The sequence below is a fragment of the Sphaerodactylus townsendi genome, linkage group LG16 (genome assembly GCF_021028975.2).
Source record: "Sphaerodactylus townsendi isolate TG3544 linkage group LG16, MPM_Stown_v2.3, whole genome shotgun sequence".
NCBI lineage: Eukaryota > Metazoa > Chordata > Lepidosauria > Squamata > Sphaerodactylidae > Sphaerodactylus > Sphaerodactylus townsendi.
Window position 1 is genome coordinate 17,530,721 of NC_059440.1, and position 27,000 is coordinate 17,557,720.

The 27,000-nt window shown below is 45.5% G+C and overlaps 1 protein-coding gene across 3 annotated transcripts; it reads left to right on the forward strand.

Moving 5' to 3' along the window:
* The first annotated feature begins 5,028 nt into the window (after positions 1-5,028).
* On the forward strand, positions 5,029-23,695 carry ASL (argininosuccinate lyase). 3 transcript variants are annotated; one of them, XM_048519589.1, is made up of 17 exons: positions 5,029-5,097; positions 5,297-5,368; positions 8,685-8,879; positions 10,112-10,195; positions 11,615-11,671; positions 15,005-15,102; positions 15,354-15,431; positions 15,732-15,809; positions 16,677-16,729; positions 17,521-17,583; positions 17,783-17,897; positions 18,745-18,829; positions 19,494-19,553; positions 20,292-20,375; positions 21,551-21,631; positions 22,370-22,476; positions 23,438-23,695. In XM_048519589.1, exons 2-17 carry the CDS (start codon positions 5,357-5,359, stop codon positions 23,580-23,582), a joined length of 1,395 nt encoding a protein of 464 aa, XP_048375546.1. In that variant the 5' UTR covers positions 5,029-5,097; positions 5,297-5,356; the 3' UTR covers positions 23,583-23,695. The 3 variants fall into 3 exon arrangements, with proteins under 3 accessions (XP_048375546.1, XP_048375547.1, XP_048375549.1); XM_048519590.1 differs by having other exon boundaries at positions 5,093-5,135; XM_048519592.1 differs by lacking the exon at positions 5,029-5,097 and adding an exon at positions 5,183-5,205.
* Positions 23,696-27,000: the final 3,305 nt, after the last annotated feature.

A 27,000-nucleotide genomic window follows, 5' to 3' on the forward strand; every position in this document is an offset into this window, starting at 1 on the left:
AGGGCAGGGACCTTCCATTTTATACTAGGAAAGGACCATCCGCATTGATAGCATGTTTATCACTGTTGTTAATGATAAAAATGACATTAAAAAATGATTAGTACTATTGCTAATCATACTAATAATGATCCAGGTAGGAGGCACAGACATCTATAGACCATGCAAAAACACCATGACGCATTTTGTTTCAATGATTTCCTCCTGCTGCTTTAGGACTTTTGCTTTTGGGATTGCAAAATGGATTTTTTTTAACAAAGGAAAATAAATATGCTTGCTTGGTTTCCGCATTCCAAGTTACTTCAGTGCTTCACACAAAAAACTGCAAGAGGTTTCTTCCCCATCCTGCTCCCTGGTGGCAAAAATGTAGAAAACAGCATAATTAATTTGTATTTTATTTACTTAATTTGTACCCCATTTATCATGTCTAATAATGCACAAAATGATGGTTTTGACAAAGTAAAAATGAATGATAATTCTCATATTTGTTTGGGACTATATTCTAATCTCCTAATTTTCTCAACTAACTAACTAATGTACTAACATCTTTTTCTGAGACAGAGTATAGCAATAACTTGTGGTACTCCCTGCCGCCAGATGTGGCCAGTGAATTAGATGGATTAAAAAGGAGTTGGATAAATGTATGCTGGGATTGGTCTAATCTTGGCTGTTATCCATGATAGACAAACAGGAGTGCCTCTTTGGAGATAGAAATGCCTCTGATTCTCAGCTGTTGGAGAGCAGCCTGCAGGAAAGAGCTGTCTGTAGGGTTGCCAACTCGGTGCTGTGAAATTCCTGGAGTTCTGGGGGTGGAGCCTGGAGAGGCAGGGTTTGGGAGGGGAGGGGCCCCAGCAGGGTATAATCATAATGCCACAGAGCCCATCCTCCCAAGTGGTCAATTTCTTCAGAGCGACTGATTTTGTTTCAGGAGATCAATTATAATTTCGAGATATCACCAGGTCCTGCCTGCAGGCTGGCAACTCTAGCCTCTTGCCAGAATGCCCAGTGTGTGGCTTTCCCTGTAGCCTTTCCATGCCAGCTGCTTTGCTCCGGGACCAATGTAGCCATGTTGCTAGACAACACAAGGAACAAAGGCAGCAGTGTCCTTCCTCCACCGCCCCCCAGCCCCCAAAAAGAGTCCGCTCAGCATACCAATGCTTCAGCACAATATTCTGACTCAGATCACGAAGGCTCCAGGATGGGGGTCTCCGGGCGTGTTGGTATTAACAAATGAAAGCAGAGGGGCCCAGACCCCACTATTGTGAGATCTGGCCTGTGTTTGTATCCTTTGTCATGAAAGATGTTTACTACGCTCAGCGTTTTTGCTGATCGCACCAAAGGGTCTTTTAAAAAAACATTCAGCATTCATGAAACAACTGGTTTTAAAACACGCACAAAAAATGACACCTTTTCATGCAGTCCAGCTGATGGTGCACTTAACTAGCAGTTTCAAGCCGTGTACAGAATCTTTCTTTCGTTCTTTCAGCTCGAGATATTTTCAAAAGCCACTTTTAGCATTCAGAACAGATACGCTGTTTCGTATTTCTTGCAAAAACTTTGCCCAACTTTAGCTGACAATATATTCTCCTAACAATTTCAGAAGACCTGTGGAATAGGCGCCTCCCCGCCCCGCAGTTTTGCTTGTATTTTCTTTTTTAAAAAAAAACTTCAAAAACAAAATGTTATATTTTGCAAGAAAATATGAAAGCCATAAAAAGCAACCACAAGAACCAGCGCCTGATTTGTGATTTAATCACGCAAATGGTATTGATCTAATTCATCCATATTCCCCAATGCAGATCCAAAGCAATTTACATCATTCTCCTCTCATCCATTTTCTCCTCCCAATGACCCCGTGAGGTGGATAGCTAATCTGGTGTAGTGATTAAGAGTAGGTGCGCTCTAATCTGGAGAACTGGGTTTGATTCCCCGCTTTGCCACTTGAGCTGTGAAGGCTTATCTGGGGAACCAGATTAGCTTGTGCACTCCAACACATGCCAACTGGGTGACCTTGAGCTAGTCACAGTTCTTTGGAGCTGTCTCAGCCCCACCCACCTCACAGGGTGTTTGTTGTGGGGTGGGAGGGAAAGGAGATCATAAGCCCCTTTGAGTTTCCTTACAGGAGAGAAAGGAGGGATATAAATCCAAACTCTTCTTAGGCTGAGAAAGTATGAGTAGCCCAAAGTTACCCAAGGAGCTTCCATGGCACAAGTGGGGATTTGAACCGGCACCTTTCAGATACTAACTAGTCTGATATTCAGCCACTACACCACACTGATTCTTTAATCACATCTGTTCTTTTCTTTCCCTGACTTTATGGAAGAAGCCACACCCTAGAAATTAGAATTGTCTCTCCTCTTAATTGTTGGCTATGTCCAAAATCACAGTGCTACAGCCTTCCTGCCCCTAACTGGCAAGAACAACTTCCACACATGCACAATAATGCACTTTCAATCCACTTTTCACAATTGTTTGAAAGTGGATTTTGCTATTCCGCACAGTAAAATCCAGCTGCAAAGTGCACTGAAAGTGCACTATAATGCCTCAGAGTCAACAACCCTCCAAAGCCACCATCTTCTCCATTGAAACTGATCTCTGTAATCTGGAGATAGTTATAATTCCAGGAGTTCGCCAGATCCCACTTGAAGTCTGGCAAATCTTATCCTGAGCAAAATGGCCAACTGCTTTCGTTGCAGACAGTCTTCAGGGCTCATCGGCAGCAGACACAATTCTTCCGCTTCTCTAAAGGGTGATCTAGGTCTGGGCTTTTTCAAAATGCTAGAAATGACTCTCTTTTTTTTGGTCATGCTCATGTTTGCACAGCCATGAAATGTTAGTTTCTGAAATCTAGTGTCTCATGTTATCAAAAAGCGTCTCTTGATCGTCCATTCCAGTATGAACCTAGTTGCCATTTAAGATCTGCAACAGTTCTGGGTTTTGCAAGCAGAGTCAGAAACAGGGTCTTGTCTGTGGAGGCCCCTTAGTTATGGAATGCCCTCCCCGATTGTGGAAGGGCCACAACAGCAGTTCTACTGGTCACCTCTCTTGTTAAAGTTTAGGTGGTAGGTGAAAAACATTTCTCTTGGTTCAGGCCTTGAGCCAATAAATTGTCTTATGATTCCTCTTCACTCGTTAATCGTACTTAAAACTTCACATTGGGTTCTTGTTGAATTACATCCCATTTCATTCATCTGCTTTTTACTGATTTGAGTGGGGTCACATTTTTTGAAAAAATGCATATTACTTCAAACATCCTTGGAACAACACATAGAACCATATCTTAAACACATTTTTTTAAAAAAAAACGTAGAAAAATGGCTTCCTTAAAGAATTACCTTCTGCAATCAGTCTCTTTTGTGATCTTGGTGGGAGAGAGTTAAACGTGTTCTGTTGCAATAAATGGGACGAAAAGTATATAATTTTAGGTAGGTCGTACTCCATCTTTTTAAAAACATAAAGATGAAGCAAGATCCTCTGAAGATGCCAGCCATAGATGCAGGCGAAACGTCAGGAGAGAATGCTGCTAGAACACGGCCATACAGCCCGGAAACCACACAGCACCCCAGTGATTCCGGCCGTGAAAGCCTTTGACAATACATCAAAGCAATATCATCATATTGATGTTAATTTCCTAAATAATTGGGTAGAGAACCATTCTGCCATGGAAGCTCATGAGTGACCTTGGGCCAGTCCATCTCTCACAGTCTAACCTACCATACAGAGTTGTGAGAATAAAATGAGGAGAGGAGAGCAATATTGTCAGCTGCTGTGGGTTCCCATTGGAGAGGGAAAAGTGCGGTATTAATTTTTTTAAAACCACCTTTAAACCCATTTTAGCAGTCCTCCTGCGTCAGTGAGTTCCACAACTGGGCATTATGTGAATGAATCATTCCTTTGGTCTATGCTTGATCTATTGCCCCATTAACTTCACTGAGTACCCTCACCAATATTATTAGGGAAGGGGGGGGGCTGCTGTTCTGCCTATCCGCAACTTCCATCCGTACATTTCATACACCTCTTTCATGCGGTTCCCCTTCGAGTCGTCATTGACAAATTTCCCAATCAATTCTCACTAATGGGCCTATAAAACAATTTTCGTGATTCTCAGATCCTGCTTTGAATCCAATATAGAAAGCCAGAGTCACACATTTTTCAATAAAGACAAAACAAGAAATATTACATTCTCAAGCCCCTTCCGCACACGCAAAATAATGCATTTTCAAACCACTTTCACAACTGTTTGCAAGTGGATCTTGCCATTCCACACAGCTTCAAAGAGCACTGAAAGCAGTTTGAAAGTGCATTATTCTGCATGTGCGGAATGAGCCAAACACAGTTCACCCAAAACTCACATTTGGCCTCTCTGGTCCCCGTAAGGTGTTACGAAAAGAAAATAATTTCTGTATTGTTGAAGGCTTTCACGGCCGGAATCACTGGAGACTTGTGGGGTTTCTGGGCTGCCTGGCCGTGTTCCAGTAGCATTTTCTCCTGACGTTTTGCCTCCATCTGTGGCTGGCATTTGTTGCAGATCCTCTGAAGATGCCAGCCACAGGTGCAAGGGAAACGTCAAAAGAAAATGCTACCGGAATATGGTCATACAGCCCGGAAAACCCACAACACTCCAAAAGAATTTCTGTTACGTCCCTTCCGCAGAATAATGCACATTCACTCCACTTTCACAATTGTTTAAAAGTGGATTTTGCTATTCAGCTGCAAAGTGCATTGAAAGTAGATTGAAAGTGCATTATTCTGCATGTGCGGAAGGGGTCCTAGGGCATCCCATGTTTTCTGCACACACCCCTTTGGGCTTCCAAACACACAATTTGCAACTTTCTTGGAAGCTGTGAAATTTCAAACGATTCCACAGCACTTTTGATATCTCTCTCTGGTTGAGTTTAATAATTTCATTTCAAATGAATGAGAATGCAGAGCTGGAGGTCCCAGGTTGGGAGGGGGGACAGAAAGAAGGAGCGGTGGGCGGGGCAGTGCCGTAAACCCCGCCTGTAGGGGCGTGGCCAGCTAGAGTCCGGAGCATGAAAAGGAGCGCTGGCCAGCTGGACCCGCACACATCGGTTGGGTGGTGCATTGGACGTGCTGTAGGTGAGCCGAGGCTGCCCTTCCGTTGTGGGTCTGTCCTGGTAGGCTTCGCTGGAGAGTTTGGCAGGGCAGATTGGTTGCTGGTAGAGGGAAGGGGTCTGAAAGGTGCAGGTGGGTCTGTTAGTGTGGGCATCTAGAAAGATTGGGGGAGAAGGGGGCATGATTTGCAAAAGAAAAAAAGTTTCCTTTGGCTCCTTTGCAGGTTTACACGCATTTTGCAAAGGTTTCTTTCTAAAGGAAAGAGAAGCAAAAGACTCCAGGCATGGCATCTGAGGTGAGAAAAGCCCCCCTCCCCTCCTTCCCTGCCTCTTTGGCTCCCTGTAATAGTTTTGCCTTGAATTCCCCAGAGCTGCACTTCTTGGCTATCGAACAAAGTTGCATTGTGTTGCTACAGTTGGTTTAACTCTTTGGGGCTGCCCACAGGGAGCTTGGTGCTGGCAGGGCCATTTTTGCATTGGTTGCCTGCCCCAAGGCGCTTACAGTAAATGGATGACAGTGTTGTTTCGGGAGGGGGGGTCAATTCTTGGTATAGGTAAAGGTCTTGTACAGGTTAATTTGAGGCACGCGATGTAGTTCATGGGCTGCTAAAAAAGTTAGGTCAACACAGGACAAGATATTCACCTGTAGGGGTTATAACTGTGTGACTAACATGGGGGTACCCTCCCGCACTGGAGGCAGGGAAAGATGCTAGAATCAAATACAGCAACACTCCGTTTGCAGCATGTTACGCATCTGAGCTCCCAATAGCATCAGTAGCATGTTGGAGACAGCATATCGGACTAGATGAATTTTTAGTCTTCTCAAGAGTGATGTATTTTGTCTAGAGAGGAAAACATGGGAGGAAAAAAAAAATCCCAGATTGCCTTTGTTACTAAACATTTGTTGCAGATCATTTAGTAACGTGGGGTATCTTTTTTAAACACCCTTTGAGGGATTGAACTTGGTCGTTTTTATGGTCTGGGCGATGCTCTCATTGACAATCATGCTTTAGAGCAGAAGGAAAAGCCCGCCCACCTGACCAGTCTCTGCCCCAAAGAGCTTGCAGGTCTAAAGAGAGAGAGAACAGAAGAGTTGTAGTAACAAGGGAGGAATGTGCACTGTTAAAAAAGAATATAACTGAGAGCATCCTGGAATGCTAAAAAGAGGATTTAAAGGAAAGGATGAACAAATGAGGCTTCTAGGCTGAAGGGGCAGAATCTTAAACAAATCTTAGAGCAGAGATGTTGCTGTGGGTGGCAGAGAAACAAACATCACTGTTTGAGCAAATGTGTGCAAAAAGATAAAGAGCTCTCAAGGGATGAGAAAGTATGCTGGATGCAGAAGAAGATGGGAAGTTGGTGTAGAACAGGGGTCTTCAAACTATGCCCTCCAGATGTTCATAGACTACAATTCCCACGAGTCCTACCACTTGGCCATGTTGGCAGGGGCTGATGGGAATTGTAGTCCATGAACATCTGGAGGGCCATAGTTTGAAGACCCCTGGTGTAGAGGCTTGAAGAGGTGCAACATCTGGTCAGATCAGCAAGAGAGGGAAGTAAATAAAATTAGCAGTCAGCAGAAAGCTGAGCGTGTGTGTGTATGGGGCCAGATGTTGAGCACATCTGTCAAACAACAATCTCTCCTTAAGCATTTCCTAACCTAAATGAGAATGGAGCTAGAATTCCCCTTGGAACAGAAACAGGACTCTCTTCCCCTTCCCCAGGTCTTAGCTGGCACCGCCTCCCTTATTAAAATGCCTTCTCAGCGTTATTTGGCAGGCGGGGAGGCAGCCTTAAATTGCTGCTGATCCTTGCAGGGCTGAGCTGGAAACTGTCTCCCGGCTTGCAACCTTTGACTTGCTCTGGAAGGGCCAGGGTGTCACATGCGCTCTTCATGTTTGCTTTGAGAAAACCAGGGGGTTGCTGTGTCGTGGTCATGTGATGGCAAAAGTACACACGGTGTCCCTGGCGATCTTGCAGTCTGGGGGTCCAAAGATTGATAATCTATAACAGCAATTAGCAGTGCAAATCCTGTGCAGACTTACTCCAGTCTAAGCTCTATGAATTCAACTTAGGCTCATTCCGCACATGCAGAATAATGCACTTTCAAACTGCTTTCAGTGCTCTTTGAAGCTGTGCGGAATAGCAAAATCCACTTGCAAACAGTTGTGAAAGTGGTTTGAAAACGCATTATTTTGCGTGTGCGGAAGCGGCCATAGCCTGGTATAAGTCTGCAACAGATTGATGGAGGAGAAGTCGATCTTGATCCTCCTGAGATTGCAAATGCCTTAGCAGACCAGGTGCTTGGGAGGAGCAGCAGCAGCAGAAGGCCATTGCTTTCATATCCTACATGCGAGCTCCCAAAGGCATCTGGTGGGCCCCTGCGACTAGCAGAGTGCTGGACTAGATGGACTCTGGTCTGATCCAGCCGGCTCTTTCTTATGTTCTTATGCAAAGGGCTATGTTTTAAGCTGCCTGTACAAAGGATGTGTGGTGCAATGGTTAGGTTAGATTTGGATCCCAGAAACTTGGATTCAAATCTTCACTCTCTGCCTTAAAAGTTCACTGAGCCCACCTGTCTCTCTCAACCTAAGCTCCTTTAAGGATGACTATTGTGAGGATAGGATAAAGCAAGGCAGAACAATGTTGTACACCAATTTGGGTTTGATGGTCTCAGTACTTCAGAATAAATACCAGAATACCAGAATAAATATCACAGCAATTGGGGCTCCATCAGAGTTATGGGCACGGGAGCCCCAAATTAATTGTATTTTTTAAACTGTCTGAACTGTGCTTGTTTCTACAGCACACCCTCAAGGTGTTTCACTCATGTACAAAAACATCCTGCAGACAATTAATCAGTTCTCTGTTTTTTCAGAGGGCTACCATTTGTTTTTTCTTGGGAAAAGAAGTATGAGAAGTATGCAGTACGATTTTTTTTAACACACTGGAGGATTACCGAACTGTTTTATTGTTTCTTATCCTTTTACTGGGTTTTTTTTAATTGCTTCATTATTATTGATGATTAATACAGATCCATCTTATGTGTTTGAGAGCCAGCGTGGCATGGTGGTCAAGATAAGGCGGACTCGAATCTGGAGAACCTGGTTTGATTCCCCACTCTTCCACATGAGTGGCGGAGTCTTATCTTGTGAGCCGGATTGGCTTCTGCACTCCTATATTCTACTGGGTGATCTTGGGCTAGTCCAGGGGTAGGGAACCTGCGGCTCTCCAGATGTTCAGGAACTTCAATTCCCATCAGCCCCTACCAGCATGGCCAATTGGCCATGCTGACAGAGGCTGATGGGAATTGTAGTTCCTGAACATCTGGAGAGCCGCAGATTCCCTACCCTGGGCTAGTCACAGCTCTCTCAGAACTCTCTCAGTCCCATCGGCCTCACAAGGTATCTGTTGAGGGGAGAGGAAGGGAAAGGAATTTGTAAGAGTCTCCTTATGGGGGAGACAGCGGGGTATAAATCTAAACTCTTCTTATTGTATGTCACTATTTTCTTCTCTGTGTCCTTTTTCTCCTCCTTTATCCTCTGTTGTTATGTTGTCTAAGAAAAATAACAAATGTGTTTTTTAAAAAGAGAAACATTTCCTCTCACGCAGGGCGATAAAATGTATAGCGGGAGGCTCGTTGGGACCTTGGACCCTATAATGGAGAAGCTGAACTCTTCAATCCTGATTGATCAGCGCCTGGCGGAGGTCGATATCCGTTCGAGTATAGCTTATGCCAAGGCTTTGGAGAAGGCTGGGATCCTATCCAGGGCTGAATTAGAGAAGATCCTCAGTGGCCTAGAGAAGGTACGGTCGATGGTGTGGCCCTGTTCTTAAATGAGCTTGATGGGTTAGCTTTCAGTGTTTTGCATGCTGCAAAAATTAGTGTGTTGGAGTGACACGCTGGGCTGGGGGAACTTATTGGAAAGAAAGGCCATCTTTAATATGTTCTCATCGAATTCTGAATGGGTTCCCACAGCCCCTTGCTGTGGGAACATGCTAATGCTAGGGGTACTTCAAAAATAAATGAGCTCAAGTCCCATCAGCATTGTGGAAGAGCCATGCTTCAAGTATATACTGGCCTCGGTCTCAGACAAACACCATAAGCTTTGTTTGCCTTCCTTTCTTCAAGTCTGTATAAGTCTGATTGGAGGGAGGGGGAAACAGCATGTTTGAATCTTCAGTTAATTGAGCACCCTTATATAAATTTTTTTCTTTATGCCCATAAAGGTTATAATTGATTGATTCATTGATTGATCACCCCTTGATTTCTCAGTTATTTGTAAAAGGTTCGCAGTTTTGCACCTACAAGGATAAAAAAGGAATGGGAAAAATTGTTCCGCATTGGTTGGGTTGCAGAACGTGACCTGAGTTTAGACTAACCCCCAAACTCTTTTACCATGCTGGGTTCAGTTTAGGCAGCTTAGACAATATACAAGAAACAAAACTGGAATCTGAGCCCTGTGCCAGAATCCTTCAATGGCTACTTTCCATAATCCAAGAATGGAAGAGATCGAATATACAACCCTAAGCTGTATGAATTGGCTTGATTACATCTGCGCAGGTGTTCAGGTCTTGGCAGAGAAGCTATGAATTCGTGGTTCGGTTTTTCTATCGCTTAACAAAACAAACAAACAAAAAAGAACCGCAAAGAGCATGAGCCATGATCTTGAAGCCACTGGCTCCAATGTCTTATCCATCACAAACCTACTTAGCCAACCTGTTTGTTCTCAGTGTCAGTTCTTGACCCGCAGTGTAGCAATCCTAGCTCCCAGGGTTTTAAAAATTGAGCTACATCATAGGCAAAGTGCTCTGAACACTGAAAGCCCTGATCAAAGGATAAATGTGGGGGATTTTCCCAGCTTGCAATATGCATACCTTGCTGAGCAGATGGATTTTGCTCCTGGGATTTTGCCAGAGAAATCAGAAGTGCAAATAGTCGGACCTGGCTGTTAAACACATGAGTGGCTCTCTAACTTGGCCAGGCATGGGATTCTGCCTTAATTGCTAACCAGCCAATGTCTTTGTTTTTCTTACAGATTTTGGAGGAGAGCACTAAGGGTGCCCTCATTATTTCCAAAACCGACGAGGATATCCACACTACCGTCGAGCGCAGGCTCAAGGTTTGGTTTGGCTTTTCCATGGGAGCCTGCCCTTTCAGGGGTTCGATTCCTGCCCGAGAATTTAAACTCTCAAATACTGTGTGAAGAAAGGACAAAGAGTTGTGGGCTTTTTTTAAACCTTTGACTATCATAACTAACGGGGTAGGGACAGAATAGAAGTCTTTGAAATTTCTGTTTGGTGTAGAGAAGAAAGATGGAAAGTCATTTTTCCTTGCTCTTTCTTGATATTAGAACCTAGGGAAGGTGTTTGGATTTCACAAGTGCCTGTTCATTCAGTCAAGCGAGAATTAACGGTTGAAGTCGCATGACTAGAATCACACGGGTTTCTGGAAGGATCTCTCCTTCTGCTTCCAGCAAAAGAGGAGAGACAGAAAGGCACAGATACCCAGACTGAGCATCGATAGAGTTTGCTGTTCCTATATTTAGTGCAAATTCATTTTGTTATCTGGTAAAGTTCTACAAAACATCACACTTGCGACTCCGCCCTGTTATTCACTCTGCTAATTCATCGCAGTACAACAGAAGGTAACCCAAGGAAGTTGACTGTGGACAAATCAAAGGAAGTCCTTCTTCACACCGTTCATAATTATACATTCATCTTGGCTCCTGATTGGTCAGATCTATGAATGCCCTAAATAATTTAACTTGTAGAACTCACTGCCGCGGCATGTGGTCATGGCTAGTAAAAGGGAACTCAATACATTAAGGGAGGAGAAGTCAATGTCTGTTGAGCATGATGTCTAAATGAAACCTCCTGGTTCCAAGACAGTATACCAGAAGCTGTGGACAGTCAAGAGGAAGGGCTGTTGGCTTACTGTTTACTTGTGGGCTTCCTAGGTTTAACTGGCTGGACTTTATAAGAAATAGGATGGAATATATGGAATAACTTAACCTTTTGGCTGCAAATGCTCACCTCTGAAGTAGCTAGAAAATCTCACTAAGGGTCTAGTCATGACAGTCCTTCTTTTTGCTAAAAGGAGCAGCAGTGGTGTAGAAGGTTAAGAGCTCATGTATCTAATCTGGAGGAACTGGGTTTGATTCTCCGCTCTGCCGCCTGAGCTGTGGAGGCTTATCTGGGGAATTCAGATTAGCCTGTACACTCCCACACACGCCAGCTGGGTGACCTTGGGCTAGTCGCAGCTTCTCGGAGCTCTCTCAGCCCCACCTATTTCACAGGGTGTTTGTTGTGAGGGGGGGAAGGGCAAAAAGATTGTAAGCTCCTTTGAGTCTCCTACAGGAGAGAAGGGGGGATATAAATCCAAACTCTTCTTCTTCTTCCTAAGGAGTATGGCTACACACAAACCACTTGGCATTGTTTCACTGGACTGTCCCTGGGAATTAAAGCAGCAGATGACTGTCCCCAAAAGCATCTGCCTTGCAACTCTTAAGCTGACTTGGATCAATATTCTTCCATTTCAGGAGATCGTTGGCGATGTGGCTGGGAAGCTCCAGACTGGACGTAGCAGAAATGACCAAGTAGGGAAACCATGAATGGCTTTTTAGTTGCTTAATCCCATTTCTGTTTTGCTTGCTTTCCTTCTCTTTCCTACCCGGCCCTCCATGTGCAAATGCAGTCAGAACTAGAGGCAGCAGCCTGTGAGTTCTGCTTCGGAAATAAAGCAAGGTTCCGATCTGTAAAGGTGGGTAGCATATGGCCAAAGGAGGAGGCGGGTTTCTAGGGACCTTTTTGGGGTCTTTTGCCATGATTAGGGAAAGCAAAGTTATGCAGCCTGGGGCTTTTAGCAAAAAGAATAAACCGTTTGTACTTCAGCATAAATGCAGTACCTGCCATCCTAGTCTACATGCATTCTGAATAAGAACAGCTTTTCAGCTCATCTTTCCTGCCCCTGGGGCCTTTTGCCAACCCTGTTTTCTCACAAAATACTTAGCTAATGTTATACATTGAGCTATTTCATCTGTGCTGTGTTTTTGTTAGGTTTGGTTGGGTGGGTTCCTCGCCTTTAAAATGTGTTCTGTTCTTTGGGCCCAGTTGGAACCAAACGCCCTTCGTTTGCAAATTGCCGTTCACAGCTTATTCCTTGAGCCCTTTTTCTCCTCTAGTGCATAACTACAATTGAAAGACAAGCAGGCCTGGTGGTTAAGGAGCTTGTCTGCATCTCTGAAGGTCAGGAGACCGAGTCCTGCCTGTTCTCACACTGGATGGCTACCTCCTGGCCACTCAACAATGAAGGGGTATCTGATCCATGCCAAGTTACAACCTTGCGTTCCCCCCAACCTTTATTCCTTCCCTACAGCCAGGTACTGAAGTCTTGGGCCTTGAAGTGGTAGAATTACCTAGAAAGCCAAAACCGCCATCCATGTAATAACTTTGCTAAGGACCAGCCCAATGATACGTCCCAGTGCTCAGTCTTTTGAGTTTGTAACACTTTCTAGATGTTACAAAGTGAAAAACTAATGAGTCAGTGACCCCCGAGGTTCAGAAGATCAGCATGGATATTTGAGGCCTTGTACTCTGTTTTACATAAAGATTATAGTTCTATCAGTTGAGGTGCAGCGGTTGAGAAAGTTATACGCTTCCGCATTAGAATATAGTCCCAAACTAAAATGAGAATTATCATTCATTTTTTTACACATTGCCTTTGTTGAAACCGTTATTTTGTGCATTGTTGGATATGGTACTTTGATACAACAGCATTTATGCCAAACTGTATTTTTATTTTCAAACTGATGGGGATGAGGGGACCAGGGCTAGGTAGGCACTAGGACAAAGAAGGTCTGTCATGTTTCGTTCTGTGGCGGAGGAATATACAATCTACTGTTATCTTTATGTGGAACAGAGTATAGTATCTTGAGAAGTCACAGTCTTCAGCTCACAAGACCTGAACAGCAATAGGATGCTTTGGAGGTTATCATAGGGGTGCAAAAAGTTGGATGACATGAAACAGCATCTTGAGAAGATTACTCTGTGCGCTCAGCGCACTCTGTGTAGAGTAGCAATCTCTGAGAACTGGGGTGTATTAAAATGTATTGTGGCATCCCTTCCAATGTGTAGGGCTTTCTCCAAGCCGATGAAACCCTGTTGAAAGGGTTTCTTGGGGGTCAGATATCTGAAAACCTTTGATCAAAAGCAGGCTTCGGACATCCATGCAGGAAAATGGTGGTGTTTGACCACTTGGTTTGTAGGTCTTCCTCCACCCTCCCTTCCCATAGGAATTGCCATCAAAACCAAGTTACGGTATTGTGAAGTTTTCCAGTTGGCCATAACAGGCTTTAAATCTGGAATTGCTGGGTGCAAGGTCATTAATATTTAGTTTGTGTACCCTTTCCCCTTCCAAAGGTGGTGGCCCTGCTTTTATTGTCCTCACAACAGTCTTGTGAGGTAGTGACTTGGAGTTGAGCCCTAGATGCCTTCAAAGGATCCGATGGTGGGGCCATCCAACACATATTTGCCAAGTTACTGGTCACATCAAAGACAGACTAGTCTGTGGCTGACCTTTGGTTGGAGAGCCAGCGTGGTGTAGTGGTTAAGAGCAGGTGTACTCTAATCTGGAGAACTGGGTTTGATTCCCTGCTGTGCCACTTGAGCTGTGGAGGGTTATCTGGTGAACTAGATTAGCTTGTGCACTCCAACACATGCCAGCTGGGTGACCTCAGGCTAGTCATAGTTCTTTGGAGCTCTCTCAGCCCCACTCACCTCACAGGGTGTTTGTTGTGGGGGAGGAAGGGAAAGGATATTGTTACCCCCTTTGAGTCTTCTTACAGGAGAGAAAGGGGGGGATATAAATCCAAACTCTTCTCCTTGTTCTTTGTGGGGAAGAAACAGTCCACCTCCTGCCAGCTTGGACAAGAGAACCCTACAATAAATTTGTGGGTTTTTTAAAGACAAGAATTTCCTTCCTTTGAGTGATAGCCTTCCAGAATCCCCAACTGTCCATCTTTTCTCTGTTCAGACATCCCTTGACTCTTACAAATAGGACGGGTGGTGTTTTCTGGAGGGGAACTGGACATAGTGTGTTCCTCAAGCGGCACAGCCGGGTAAACTGTAAATGTGTCACTTGAAGGCTGTCCATTTTGCAGGAAGAGATCATTGACATATCAGTCTGAAGTGTCCCTTGAAAATGCAGCATCTGTTTTTAAAAAGAGCCCGGTTTGCCCTTTTTAATCCTACTGGTGAGTGAAGGGTTAATCAACTTAAGTGATTACAAAAATAATAGTTCGTGTCCTTTTTCCCGCAATGGAATAGTAGAACCTCTGGTGAGCCTCCCGGCATATCTGACTATTCCCAGATACTGTAATTTTTTGGGGTTGCCAAATTAAATGGCGTACCATTACCTGGGCAAAAAGGCCATTCTGCTGCAGCCCCTTTTCCAGAGTGTTGGTGCTTTTGTAACATGAGAAAAATAGGTACCTTGACTCCCTTCGCCCTTGAATGACCTTTATTCAGCGAAGGATGTTTGTAGCGAAGGAGCAGTTTATGAGCCACTGTCAAAGTTTTTCCTTTCTTTTGCAGGATAAGGATCCAAATGTTACTAAGTCCTTGGCCTCTTATTTTTTTTAGTAATTCGACACAAAATAGAAATTAAAAAAAACTTTTATAATTAGGATATACTTAGCAGGAAAAAGGGAAATTATGTTTGTGTGTGTATTAGTGTGGCTAGGCCTAAGACTTTGGCCAGTAAAGCTGTACCATGAAAGGAAGGCGAGGAGAGGAAACTAATAATTGTTCTAAACTTTGCCAAAGGGGCCATGACTCTGGCAGACAGATCTCTTGGGGCAGACATTGATTTTTCCCCCCATTGGAAGCTGCAAACAGTCGAGTTCTGTCTCTTTGTGTGTTTTTCCATGTAGGTGGTGACTGACTTGAGGTTGCTGGTGAAAAGCTCGGTCACCATGCTGATCACCCAGTTGCAGCAGCTCATCCGCACCCTGTTGGAACGCGCTTCTGCGTAAGTCTCGGCTTCTTCTTTTTGATCCTGAGTGCCATGTTGTTCCACCTTTGGTCTGCTGGTTCTCTTATGGCTGAGGACAGTGTACAGTCATTATGGACTGGCTTCCTATACTGTTTCCCCTGCCGCTGACTTGCTGGTTTCCATCTGGGGTTTCCCTCCTCCCCTCAGTCTTATTATGTCTGATTCCTACCACCAAATAACGTGGTTATTATCTGCACCTTTGGCATTCTCTTTTTGTTCCATTGCAGTGAAATCGATGTGATCCTTCCGGGCTACACCCATCTGCAAAGGGCTCAGCCAATCAGATGGAGCCTTCTTTTAGTCAGGTAACCAATCCTCTAACCTGATCCCTGTTAACATTTCTCAAAGCTATGACTCTTTCAGTTGTCCCTGACAATGGGAATCCAACTTTAGCAGCCCAACATCTGCAAGGAAAGGCTGTCTCTGGGCATATGCTGAGTTTATTTCCTTCACTACTTAGTAACTGGAGTCAGCTTTTTATACCTCTGGGATGAAATAAGTTGCAAAACTAAGAGTTGTAGCACCCATGATGGGCTGGCCCTCTTCTCTCTATTTGTAGACACTGAGCTTGTTTTCATACTTTTCCCTTTCTTGATTCCCAACAGCCATGCAGTTGCTTTGACCAGGGATTCTGAGCGCCTGACGGAGATGAAGAAACGGATCAGCGTCCTGCCTTTGGGAAGGTAAAGATGGGTGTTGAAAAAGGCAGTGTGTGACCAGCTGAGATAAAACGGTTATCTCCTTCACCCAGGAATTGGAATTGACACGAGCAGCTTTAAGCTATTGGCTCAGCCGCTGAGGCGTTATGGAATGCTTATGAACATTCCAGATGCTCAGAGGTAGAAAAGAAAGACCAAAGCTGATAGCCCACTAGACCCGTGGGCAGAAAGGGGTGTTAGTGGGAAGAGGTGCGGGAGGGAGAAGGCAGCACTGTTGCAGTGACATGTGAGCAAACATTGCGTCAAGGGAAGTGGGGGTGGTCTATGCATGTGAACCAGAATGGGGAATGGCTACAGAGAGCATAGTGCAAATAAACAAAAATCTGCCCATGTTGAAAGGATTTCATTTATAATACATCACTGGAAATTTGCTGCCCTTTAACCAATGTTCTGATTATTTTTCGGATTGCTAATGAAATTAAAAGGCACGGCCCAAGATTCCCTTGCAGCTTTGGAAAGGAATCTGGGGGCCACTTCCATGTATTGCAGAGGAAGCTGACTCAAACACCAACGAAAAATCTTGGCATGGCCTTTTTTCCACCAGCGTAGTGTAGAGGTGACTCTATAAGACTAGAAACCGGAAAACCTGGATTCAAATCCCCACACTGCCATGGAAACTTGCTGGGTGGCCTTCGGCTACTCTCTCAGCCTAGCCTACCTCACAAGATTGTTGTGAGGGTCAAAGAGGAAACTGAGAATCATGTATGCCGCTCTGAGCCCCTTGGAAGTACAGGCTAAAAAGTAGTCGACAAGCTGGTAGATGAAAGAGGACATGCAACCATTTCTTTTATAATAAAAAAAACCTCACACATTCCTTTGTCTCTCTTGCAGTGGTTCTTTGGCAGGCAACCCCCTGAACCTCGACCGTGAACTGCTCCGTAAAGGTAAGCTGTAGACTTCCCCCTGAAATCCCAGTCTGGGAGGCGAAGGAGGGAATGGACGGCCTTCCAGAAGAGAAGCGAGGTCTAGATTTAGACTGTTGCTTGGGCCTCCTGGATGGTGGAGGGTCTTTGGAAGGCTCCTGTTTTAAGCCCTGCAAGCAGGGGAGGGGCTGTGGCTCCCTGGATCACTCCCCAACATCTCCAGTTCAAAGGATCAGGTAGTGGGTGATGGAAAAATTCTTCACCTGAGACGCTAGAAGGCCACTTCCAGTCCGAATAGCCAGTACAGACCTGGCCTGTGGTCTGACATTTTAGACAGGGCCACATCTACAGGAAACGGTAGGGAGACCAATCTTTGTGGAGTCCAGGTCTACCCATTACTTTCAACCTCGGGTAATCCAGAGGGTTGGTCTACCCACCGTTAAGAAGAACTGGTAGACTTTACCCATGGACTCTTAATGGCTGGTAAACCAGCTCGCCAAGTGTCAGCAGGTTCCTGCTTTGCAAAGAGGCAGCCTGGGCACTCCTGGGCAACTAGCGCCCAGGGCTCACGCCCTGGCATGCCCCACCCTAAATACGCCAGTGAGCATAGATGCCTAGGATAGACCTTTTGCTGCCTGAGTCCCTGGACAATATTTGTGTGTTATACAGCCCTTGGTCGCCCTGCCATCGTTAGCATCTGTCTGGAAGCAACTGACAAGCAACTCAGTGAAGGGCTCTGCCCTTTCGTGTTTGCTTTTCCCCATTCAGACACCACTGACTACATGCTCTTCACTTGTCTGTTTTATCCTCAGAACTTGAACTTTCTTCGATCAGCATCAACAGCTTGGATGCTGTTGGCGACCGAGACTTCGTGGGTAAGTGCATCATTCCAGAGTTCTCTCAGGTCAGATTTTGGAGATGGGGAGGGGGCAGAGGACGGGAGTCTTTGCTCAGCAGTTGTGTATAGCCTCTGATCATGGCCCGCACAACTTGATTTGTTTGCCGATTGAGGGTACAAAAAGAGTTGGGGGGGGGAGACAACCCGCTCCTAATTTTGTCCCTACTTCTTCCCAGTGGAGCTTCTGTCTGCTGCTTCTCTGATCATGATCCATCTGAGCCGATTAGCTGAAGATTTGATCATATATAACACAAAGGAGTTTGGATTCATCACTCTCTCGGATTCTTTCTGGTAACGCTAAGCTTCCGTGCCCTTCTCTCATAGCTTGGTCTAGGGATTTCCTTGGAAACATCTTTGGGCTTCCTCAAAGAGAAGATCAGTATCAACAGATGAGTTTCCCTGGGAGATGGTTAATCCACCCATGGCTGCTCTTCTCGTTCAAAGCACCTTTGCAGGGTTGCATCGGGAACACTCTATGTTCTTCCTAAGCTCACTATGTGCCGTGAACCATACTCCAAAGTCTTCTGCAGTACCTGGGGGTTCCATGACATATGTATGGGGAGGGGGTTCCTGAAGTTAGAAAGTTAGAACGTTATTGCTTAATGTTCTGGATGCAGGAAAATGTGAATTGGGGTCAATCTTGCAGGAATCTTGCAGAGAGGTGGCATAATTAAGGAATGTTACATGGCTGCAAGAATGGAATTGAAAATGCCACATACCTGTTAGTTCCACAAATGAATAGACACCAAGTTATCTGAGAGGTGAATCTCAGAATCAGATTTATGGAGGAGAAGTTGATCTATGGCTACCAATCTTGATCCTCCTTGATCTGAGATTGCAAATGCCTTAGCAGACCAGGTGCTTGGGAGCAGCAGCAGAAGGCCATTGCTTTCACATCCTGCATGTGAGCTCCCAAAGGCATCTGGTAGTGCTGGACTAGATGGACTCTGGTTTGATCCAGCAGGCTCTTGATTATGTTCTAATGTTCTTAATCCTTTGCAACAGAGGATTCAGGGACACAAATTGTACAATCGACTTTTAGGAAACGTCTTTTTGGCGGCAGCCATGCTGCGTGCCATTTGATACTTGCAGTTTGGGCAGAGAGGATTCCTAATGGGTTTGTTTTGATTTTTAAAAGCACTGGCAGCAGCCTGATGCCCCAGAAAAAGAACCCGGACAGCCTCGAACTGATCCGCAGCAAGGCCGGCCGCGTGATAGGAAGGGTGAGTGTTCCCACAGTGCATGTTGCCAAGTGCTGTACAAAGCTGAGAATATTGTTGGACGATGCTTTGGTCTTGGCAAGATCTACATGCTTTGAATCAGAGTCTGGGAGGGAGATAATATAGGGCTGTGTGAGTAAAACTTCTGTGGTCACCAAAAGGTCAGGAGAGGTAAGGCTAGGGTGAGGTTTTTTTTCCTGAAGATCTTGACAAAAATGAAGGCTGAGTTTGTTCAGGTATGGAGAGGTAACGAGATCAATGTGAGGAAGAGACCACGGAGGCAAAAGGCAGTTGAGAGGAGATAAGCTGCTGGAATGGGGGAAAGCATGTGAGAAGTAAAGAAGAAATTGTGGACAGGAAATTTGGATGATGCTGGAACCAGGCTAAAAGCACCAGAGCAGTAGAAGAGAATTAGGAGTTGAAGTTTAGAATTGGCCATGAGAAGGTATTTAAAGAGGCCAGCTGGGGTAGAAGGGAGAGCAAACAGAAGATGAAGAATCTACTACAATCGGAGTAGTCTTAGGCAAGACTTAGTGGCCCTGTATGTGAAGAGAACAGGGGACCTGTAACCCTTGAAGAATCTGGGGTCTTTTAAAAAATTCCTTGATAGACATATTCCTCTGCATGTGTATTTTGCTTTTCACCTGCTTGAAATCTTTCCTTGCAGACTACTGGGCTTCTCATAGTTCTGAAAGGAATTCCCAGTGCTTACAACAAGGACTTGCAGGTAAAAATAATGGAGGGGAGGGGGAATCTTCTAGCCCTGAACCAAGCCCCAGTTATAAATCCTGGGTCTGATAACTACCTTCTGCATGTTGAGCTAGCTGAGAGTTCCTCAGATGGGTAAAGTAAAAAGTACACTAGAGACCTGTGGAACTTTGCCACAAGGTGATCATGATGCATCTCAGGAACTCCTTGCCACAAGATGACTGCTTAGCTTAAGAGGCTTTGAGTCTGCTAGTTGGGGGTTTGATCAGAGGAGAAGCCAGGAGGCTTTGATCCAGCAAATGCAACCGTCTACAGAAGCCACTTACAATGCCAACCAGATTTCTCCTTTATGATACGCTGTGCTCGAGACTGTATGGATAGACACCGCTGCCACACTAGCTTGTCTATACAGGATGGCACAGAAATATCTTGATGGGGGTGGAACTACAGCTGGCCTTGCAGCCTTTATGACTTGCTGAGTATCTTTAGGCAGGTATCGTCCACTGGGGACGTCCTGCAATATACACAAATCTATTGAGAGATCTGTTGGTGGCTGTGTGCTCTGACAGCTAAATGGAACCTCCAGGCTTAGAGGCAGTCTATCAGGGTACAAACATCATCATTCCCTTTGCATCCTGGTTGAGGGCTTCCCAAAAGTATTTGGCTGGCTACTGTTGAGGGCTGAAGGATGTGTTGCACGGGTTCAGAAGGGTGCTTCTCATGTAAATATTATTATTTTTAATTTCTCAACTCACAGGAAGATAAGGAAGCTGTGATCGATGTTATTGATACCCTGAGCCTTGTGCTCCAGGTGACCACTGGTGTGATCTCTACTCTCCAGGTAAGAATTTCCAAAAGGTTGTCTGAGTCACTACATATGTGAGAGGGAACACCTGTTCAAGGCCTACACTGTTTTCCTCGGGTGCAGAAGGGCGGGCTTTGAGAGCAAACAGGCTCAACTTATCCTTTGATTTAAAAGCCAGTCAACAGTGCGGAAAAACAAAAGTCTAACTTGTGAATTGTTCAGGATGGAGGGGAAGGACTACCCCAAATGGGTTGTGTTGTTGTCTTTCTTTGCCCCTGCTTACCTGTGTTTTAAAAAATACTTGTTAATGTTTCATAAAAACATACAAACATTATAAAACCAGTTAAACAAACAAAAAGAATAAGAATTGAGAATGGAACTTAGCTTGATTATGATTCTAAATATAAAGAAACAGCCGGAAAAGTTATACAAATTATGTTCTATAAGGGCGTGCAATGTTCAACTGATATTTACATTTATGAATAATAGAACTACATTTTCCCTTTATCTTGGCTTTCGTGGTTAGGTCTTTTATTGACCAAGCTCATTAGTTTCGCCGTTGTTGCATATTCCATTGATTTTTGTGCCCTGCTCTCTAGGCTAGGGCATTCTTTCATCTTCCAGTTTGTTGAAAGTGCCACTCCCGCATGGTGTAGTGCAGGGGTCTTCAAACTATGGCCCTCCAGATGTTCATGGACTACAATTCCCATCAGCCCCTGCCAGCATGGCCAGGTGGCAGGGCTTATGGGAATTGTAGTCCATGAACATCTGGAGGGCCATGGTTTGAAGACCCCTGGTGTAGTGGTTAAGAGCGGTGGACTCTAAACTGGATAACCAGGTTTGGTTCCCCAGTCCTCCACATGAGCTGCCACTGGCAAACTGGATTTGTTTCTCCACTCCTACATGTGAAGCCTGTTGGGTGACCTTGGGCCTGTCACAGTTCTCTCAGAACTCTCTCAGCCCCACCTATCTCACAAGGTGGCTGTTGTGGGGAGAGGAAGGGAAGGAGTTTGTACATTGCTTTGAGACTCCTGAAAAGCAGAGTATAAATTCAAACACCTCTTCTTCTAGCTGCTGCCATCAAATATTGAAACAGTTCTTCAGAGTTTCTTGTACAATTCTTTGGTAATATGCCTAATGACATAACCTTGGCCTCCATAACCTACTTATCTCCACTGATGCTCATGAGACTAACTTTACTCCTCTTCCAGATCAACAAGGAAACTATGGAGAAAGCCGTGAGCCCTGACATGCTTGCTACGGACCTGGCTAATTACCTGGTTCGCAAAGGGGTGAGTATCCAAAGACTGGGGGGAAGAAGGGGGTTAGAAATGTTTGTGGAACACCCCTCAGATCAGATGGCCTCTTTCTCCTGCATTCCTGTTAATCTGCCACTTGAACCCTCAATGTACTGATTCTGGGAAAGGTTGCAGCTCAGTAGCAGAACACCTGCTTTGCGTGCAGAAACTTCCAGATTTGATCTCTGACATCATCCCCAGGTAAAGAATCTCAGGTAGCAGGCAGTGGCAGAGACCCTCTTTAGCTTAGAGAATTGCATCCAAGTCCATACTAGGGGGGCGGATGGACCAGTGATCTGCTGGGTAAGAAAGTTCCATGAGGAACCGGAATTCCACTACAATAGAAATCTAAATTTGTATGTGGATTTCCTGAGCAAGGAATGCTGGGAGTTGTAGTTCCTGGGAAGGGCTTGGTACCAACTCAAATATTTGACTGTTTCCGCCCACTTAAAAGTTGCATGAAGGATCCTCTGTTGGGCTAAGCTCAGGGTTTGGACAGAGCAATTTCCTAGGTCTTTTCCCCCACTTCTCATTCTGAACCCTTTTGGAAGAGTTATAGAAAGGTGACCCTGGGCTAGCCATAGTTCTGTCAAAACCCTCTCAGCCCCCTATACCTCACAAGGTATCACTTGTGGAGAGAGGAAGCGACGGAATTTGTAAGCTGCTTTGAGACTCCTTACGGCTGAGAAAAGTGGGGTGTGAATCCAAAACTCTTCTCTCTTCGGATTGCAGATGCCATTCAGACAAGCCCACACGGCTGTTGGAAAAGCAGTTCACTTAGCTGAGAGCAAAGGGGTGACCCTTAGTCAACTATCCACTGAGGACTTGAAGACCATCACGTATGTATTGCACTTCTAAATTCAGCTAGGTTTTCTGGGGCTTCTTGCAGCATCCATGAGAAATGTGGCCTAAATTCAAAATTCAGAAGCCAAGCTTGTGGCCGTTGTGGCTCTGGAGACTGGTACTTAGCATTCTCTCTACTGCTCAAAACATTGATGCTTATGCTGTCCCAGTTATCCTTCCAACAGCCTTCTAGAGAAGACCACTGGGATTTGGAGGGCAAATCAGGATCAGTCACTCACTGCCAGGGATACATCTTTAAACACTGTTTGTTTATAGTCCGCCTTTCCTGTTGATCCTCAGGGAGGATTACAGACTTCTAAAACAATGCAGTGAACGCAATATGATGCAGTACACACTGGATTTCAAAAAATTAGAAAACAATGCAATTAAAATATACCGGTAGATGAATTTTGCAGAATTGGGGGAGGGTTCGGTGTAAAATTCTGACACAATATTGGCAGTGAAATTCTATAGCCATGGAAACTACTCAAAAGTATTGAGTATTGTAGTTAAAAAGGAATATTCTCATCATTCTGACACAGGTGGGGAAAAGGCAGATGAAGGAGTCGTGCTGGATACTCACCTTCCTTGATTGTCTCCCACCCCACTATATCCAAAATTTCCACCTTCTTATTATAGACTTCATGGGAGCTTGAATGGCTTGCGTTCTGTTCCTTGGTCCCATCAAAAACTGCCCAACAGATGAACTTGGTCTGCTTTGATTTTTGGTTTGTTTTTCCATTCCAGGGGTCTGCAACCTGCGGCTCTCCAGATGTTCATAGACTACAATTCCCACCAGCCCTGCCAGCATGGCCAAGTGGCAGGGCTGATGGGAATTGTAGTCCATGAACAGTTGGAGAGATGCAAGTTGCAGACCCCTGCAAGACATTCTTCAGACTGCTCTATACGTTCACCTTTCCCTGATTTTCTTTCTCTGGGTTCCGTTCTTTCTTCCAGCCCCATGATAGGAACCGACGTCTCCCAGATCTTCAACCCCCAGCACAGCGTGGAGCAGTACACTTCCCCCGGGGGCACGGCCAAGAGCGCCGTGACCACCCAGATCGAGCAAGTGAAGGAGCTGCTCAAGAGACAGAAAGAATAAAGTTTGGCGTGTGGGGAAGCTATCCCAGTGCTGCGGGTTTCTGCTTATCGCGTTTAATCCCGAGTTAATAATAAATAACAGTGGTGTATTGGATTTCACTGAGGAAAAGAAAAGAAAAGCTTGTTGCGTGGTTTCTTCCGGATACGCTCGTCCCCCAAGGAGGAGAGGGGTGAGAAGGCATTTCAGCAGCTTGCCTGGGGTTCAGTCTTGTGCGTTTTGTTCCTGCTCTTGGTTTTCTAAACCATTCTTAGGGCTTAACTCCTGGACACAGAGTCACTGCGGGGGTGGAAAGCACCATCAAGTTGCATCAGGTTTTTCTAGGCAAGATTCAGAGGTGGTTTGCCATTGCCTAGCTCTGTATAGCACCCTTGGGCTTCCTTAGTAGTCTCCCATTCAAGTACATCAGCAGTGGTGTAGTGGTTAAAAGCAGGTGCACTCTAACCTGGAAAACTAGGTTTGATTCCCTGCTCTGCCACTTGAGCTTATCTGGGGAACTAGATTAGCCTTTGCACTCCAGCACACACCAGCTGGGTGACCTTGGGCTAGTCCAGGGGTAGGGAACCTGCGGCTCGAGAGCCGCATGCGGCTCTTCTGCCCTTGCACTGCGGCTCCACGAGCCGAGCCGCCGGCCGCATCCTTGCCCGCCCTGCAGGCAGCAGGACGGGCACACCAATTGCCTGCGGCCAGCTGGGCCATGCTGCTGGGCGTGAAGCTTCCCTCTCTCGCCCGGCTTGGTTTTGGAGCAGGGTGGGTGCTTTCCAGCTGCCGGGCGAGGCCGTGAGAAACTAGCTGGCCCCATCCTTGCCCGCCCTGCAGGCAGCAGGGTGAACGCTTCCATGCGCTTCTCAGAATGAGCGGAGTAAAAGGTAAAAAACCCCAATATATACAGTATTATCTTTATTTTAAATGTCAAAAATTATTTGCGGCTCCAAGTGTTTCTTTTCCTGTGGAAAACGGGTCCAAATGGCTCTTTCCCTACCCCTGGGCTAGTCACAGCTCTTCGGAGCTCTCTCAGCCACACCAACATCACAGCCACATCTCAGCCACACCCACATCACAGATGTTTGTTGTTGAGGGGGTGGGGGAGGAAAGGAGATTGTAAGCCCCTTTGATTCTCCTTACAGGAGAGAAAGGGGGTTATAAATCCAAACTCCTCTTCCTTTTCTAATCTGGGTTGACCCTCCTTGCTTCCCAAGATAGAGTGCGATTGGGTTAGCTTGGGCCATCCAAGCCAGAGCAATAGTTTTAGCCAGCAGTAATTCACCAAATGGTTACATGGACAGCGTGGTAGGTTTGCATGTTGGAGGTGTGGCTCAAAGGCAGAGCATCTGCTCTACATGCAGGTGACCCTTACAGGAGCCTCCCTCAAATCCTGGGGAAAGGGAGCCTAGTCCAGGTATACGTAAGCACAATCCTCAAACAATATATCCCGTAGAACTATGAAATGGGATAGAAGAACAACAACAGCAACGTGAGTTGAACCAGACTAAATTTTACTGACATATGAAACACAGCAAGGAAACATTCCAAAGGCAGTGTAAACTGAACAACAAGCTAAATGCAGAATCACACCCAAAAAAAGTTTTGGAAAGTAAATTCTAAAGAATGCAGGATCACAAAGGGGGAAATAAGCAAAACTTGATGGAAGACATCGTCAGGATGCTAGAAGCGCTGTTTCACAGATTACACTTGGAACTGAACATTCTCCTGGCTTTGATACACAGGTATGGTAGTCCCAGAAGGAAAGGTGAGGAGTGTTTCAAGCAAGAAGCGGGATCACAGTCTTCTCTGGACAGAATTTGGGGAGGGGAACTGGACTGGAGAACAGGGAGGCTGTGCTTACGTTGCAAGTTGAAGAGTAGAAGAGGCAGGTTATTCTGAACTCCATTGATGGAGGAAGAAGAGTTGGCTTATATACCTCACCTTTCTCTATCTTAAAGGAGTCTCAAAACAGCTTACAATCACCCTCCTTTCCCCTCCCCATAGCAAACACCTTGTATGGTAGGTGGGGCTGAGAGGGTCTGGAAAGAACTATGACTTACCAAGGCCACTCAGCAGGCTTCACGTGGAGGAGCAGGGAAAACTAATCTTGTATCACCAGATTAGTCTTCGCCACTCATGTGGAGAAGTGGGGAATCAAACCTGGTTCTCTGGATTAGAGTTTGCCACTCTTAACCACTATGGCATGCCGGCTCTCCTGGAGTGGAACTGAACTAAATTTGCTAGCATCATGTTAACCTGCCTTCTTAGGTTATTGGTCATGAACAGGTATGCCTCACAAACGACAACTATTGTTTATTTGGGTTGTGCCCCTCCCCCTCCCGCCAGATGCCGGGCCCCCTTGCATGCCACCCCTCCCTCCCTCCCCTCCCTCCCCTTCCCTTGCATGCCACCCCCATCCCTCCCTTCGCTAGGGTGCGAGGGCCTCCAAATGCCAGCCCCCTCCCCCTCCCTTATATGCCACCGCTTAGTCCCTCCCCTCCCTTCCCTTCCCTTCCCTTGCATGCCACCCCTCCCTCACTTCTTGCAGCAGTGATCATATACCATACTAAAGTAAAGAACAGTGCAGGAATTTAAGCAAAAGAAGGGTTTGCTTGCTCTTGTGAATGTGGTCCTTAAAATCAGGATGTGCGAGAGAATTTACGGTCAAGTGGGAAAGGGACCGATCATAGGCTGGACATACGTATAAAATGATAACTTAGCCTAGACTGATACGTACAAAAACATACACTAAATATTATCAAGTGACAATTATCAAGTGACAAAACATAGCAATAGTTGCGTTTTTTTTTAAAAATGGCAAGAATGGTGTAAAAACCCTTTCCCCAGATTAACTGCAACACAGATCCTGTACAAATTAAATGACATCTTAAACTCATTCGAAAAAATAACAAATCCAAAATCATATCGTTCATAATGCGGGGAAGAATATTAACATCAGGTTCAGTAATGCTTGAAGTGGCCACACAATTGACCCTGCTGTTGTGGTTCTGGCCTCTGTACATGACGATGGCAGTACGGGATGTAGCCTGAAAATAGTGACTGAACTCCAATGACAGAGATCAATTTCCTTGGAGAAAAGGGATCTGCATAGCCTGGATTCTATGAAGAAGAAGAGTTTGGATTTATATCCCCCCTTTCTCTCCTGCAAGGAGACTCAAAGGGGTTTACAATCTCCTTCCCCCCCCCCTCCCCACAACAAACACCCTGTGAGGTGGGTGGGGCTGAGAGAGCTCCGAAGAACTCTGACTAGCCACAGGTCACCCAGCGAGCATGTGTTGGAATGCACGAGCTAATCTGGTTCACCAGATAAGCATCCACAGCTCAAGTGGCAGAGCGGAGAATCAAACCCAGTTCTCCAGATTAGAGCGCACCTGCTCTTAACCACAACACCATGCTGGCTTTCTACGGTATTATA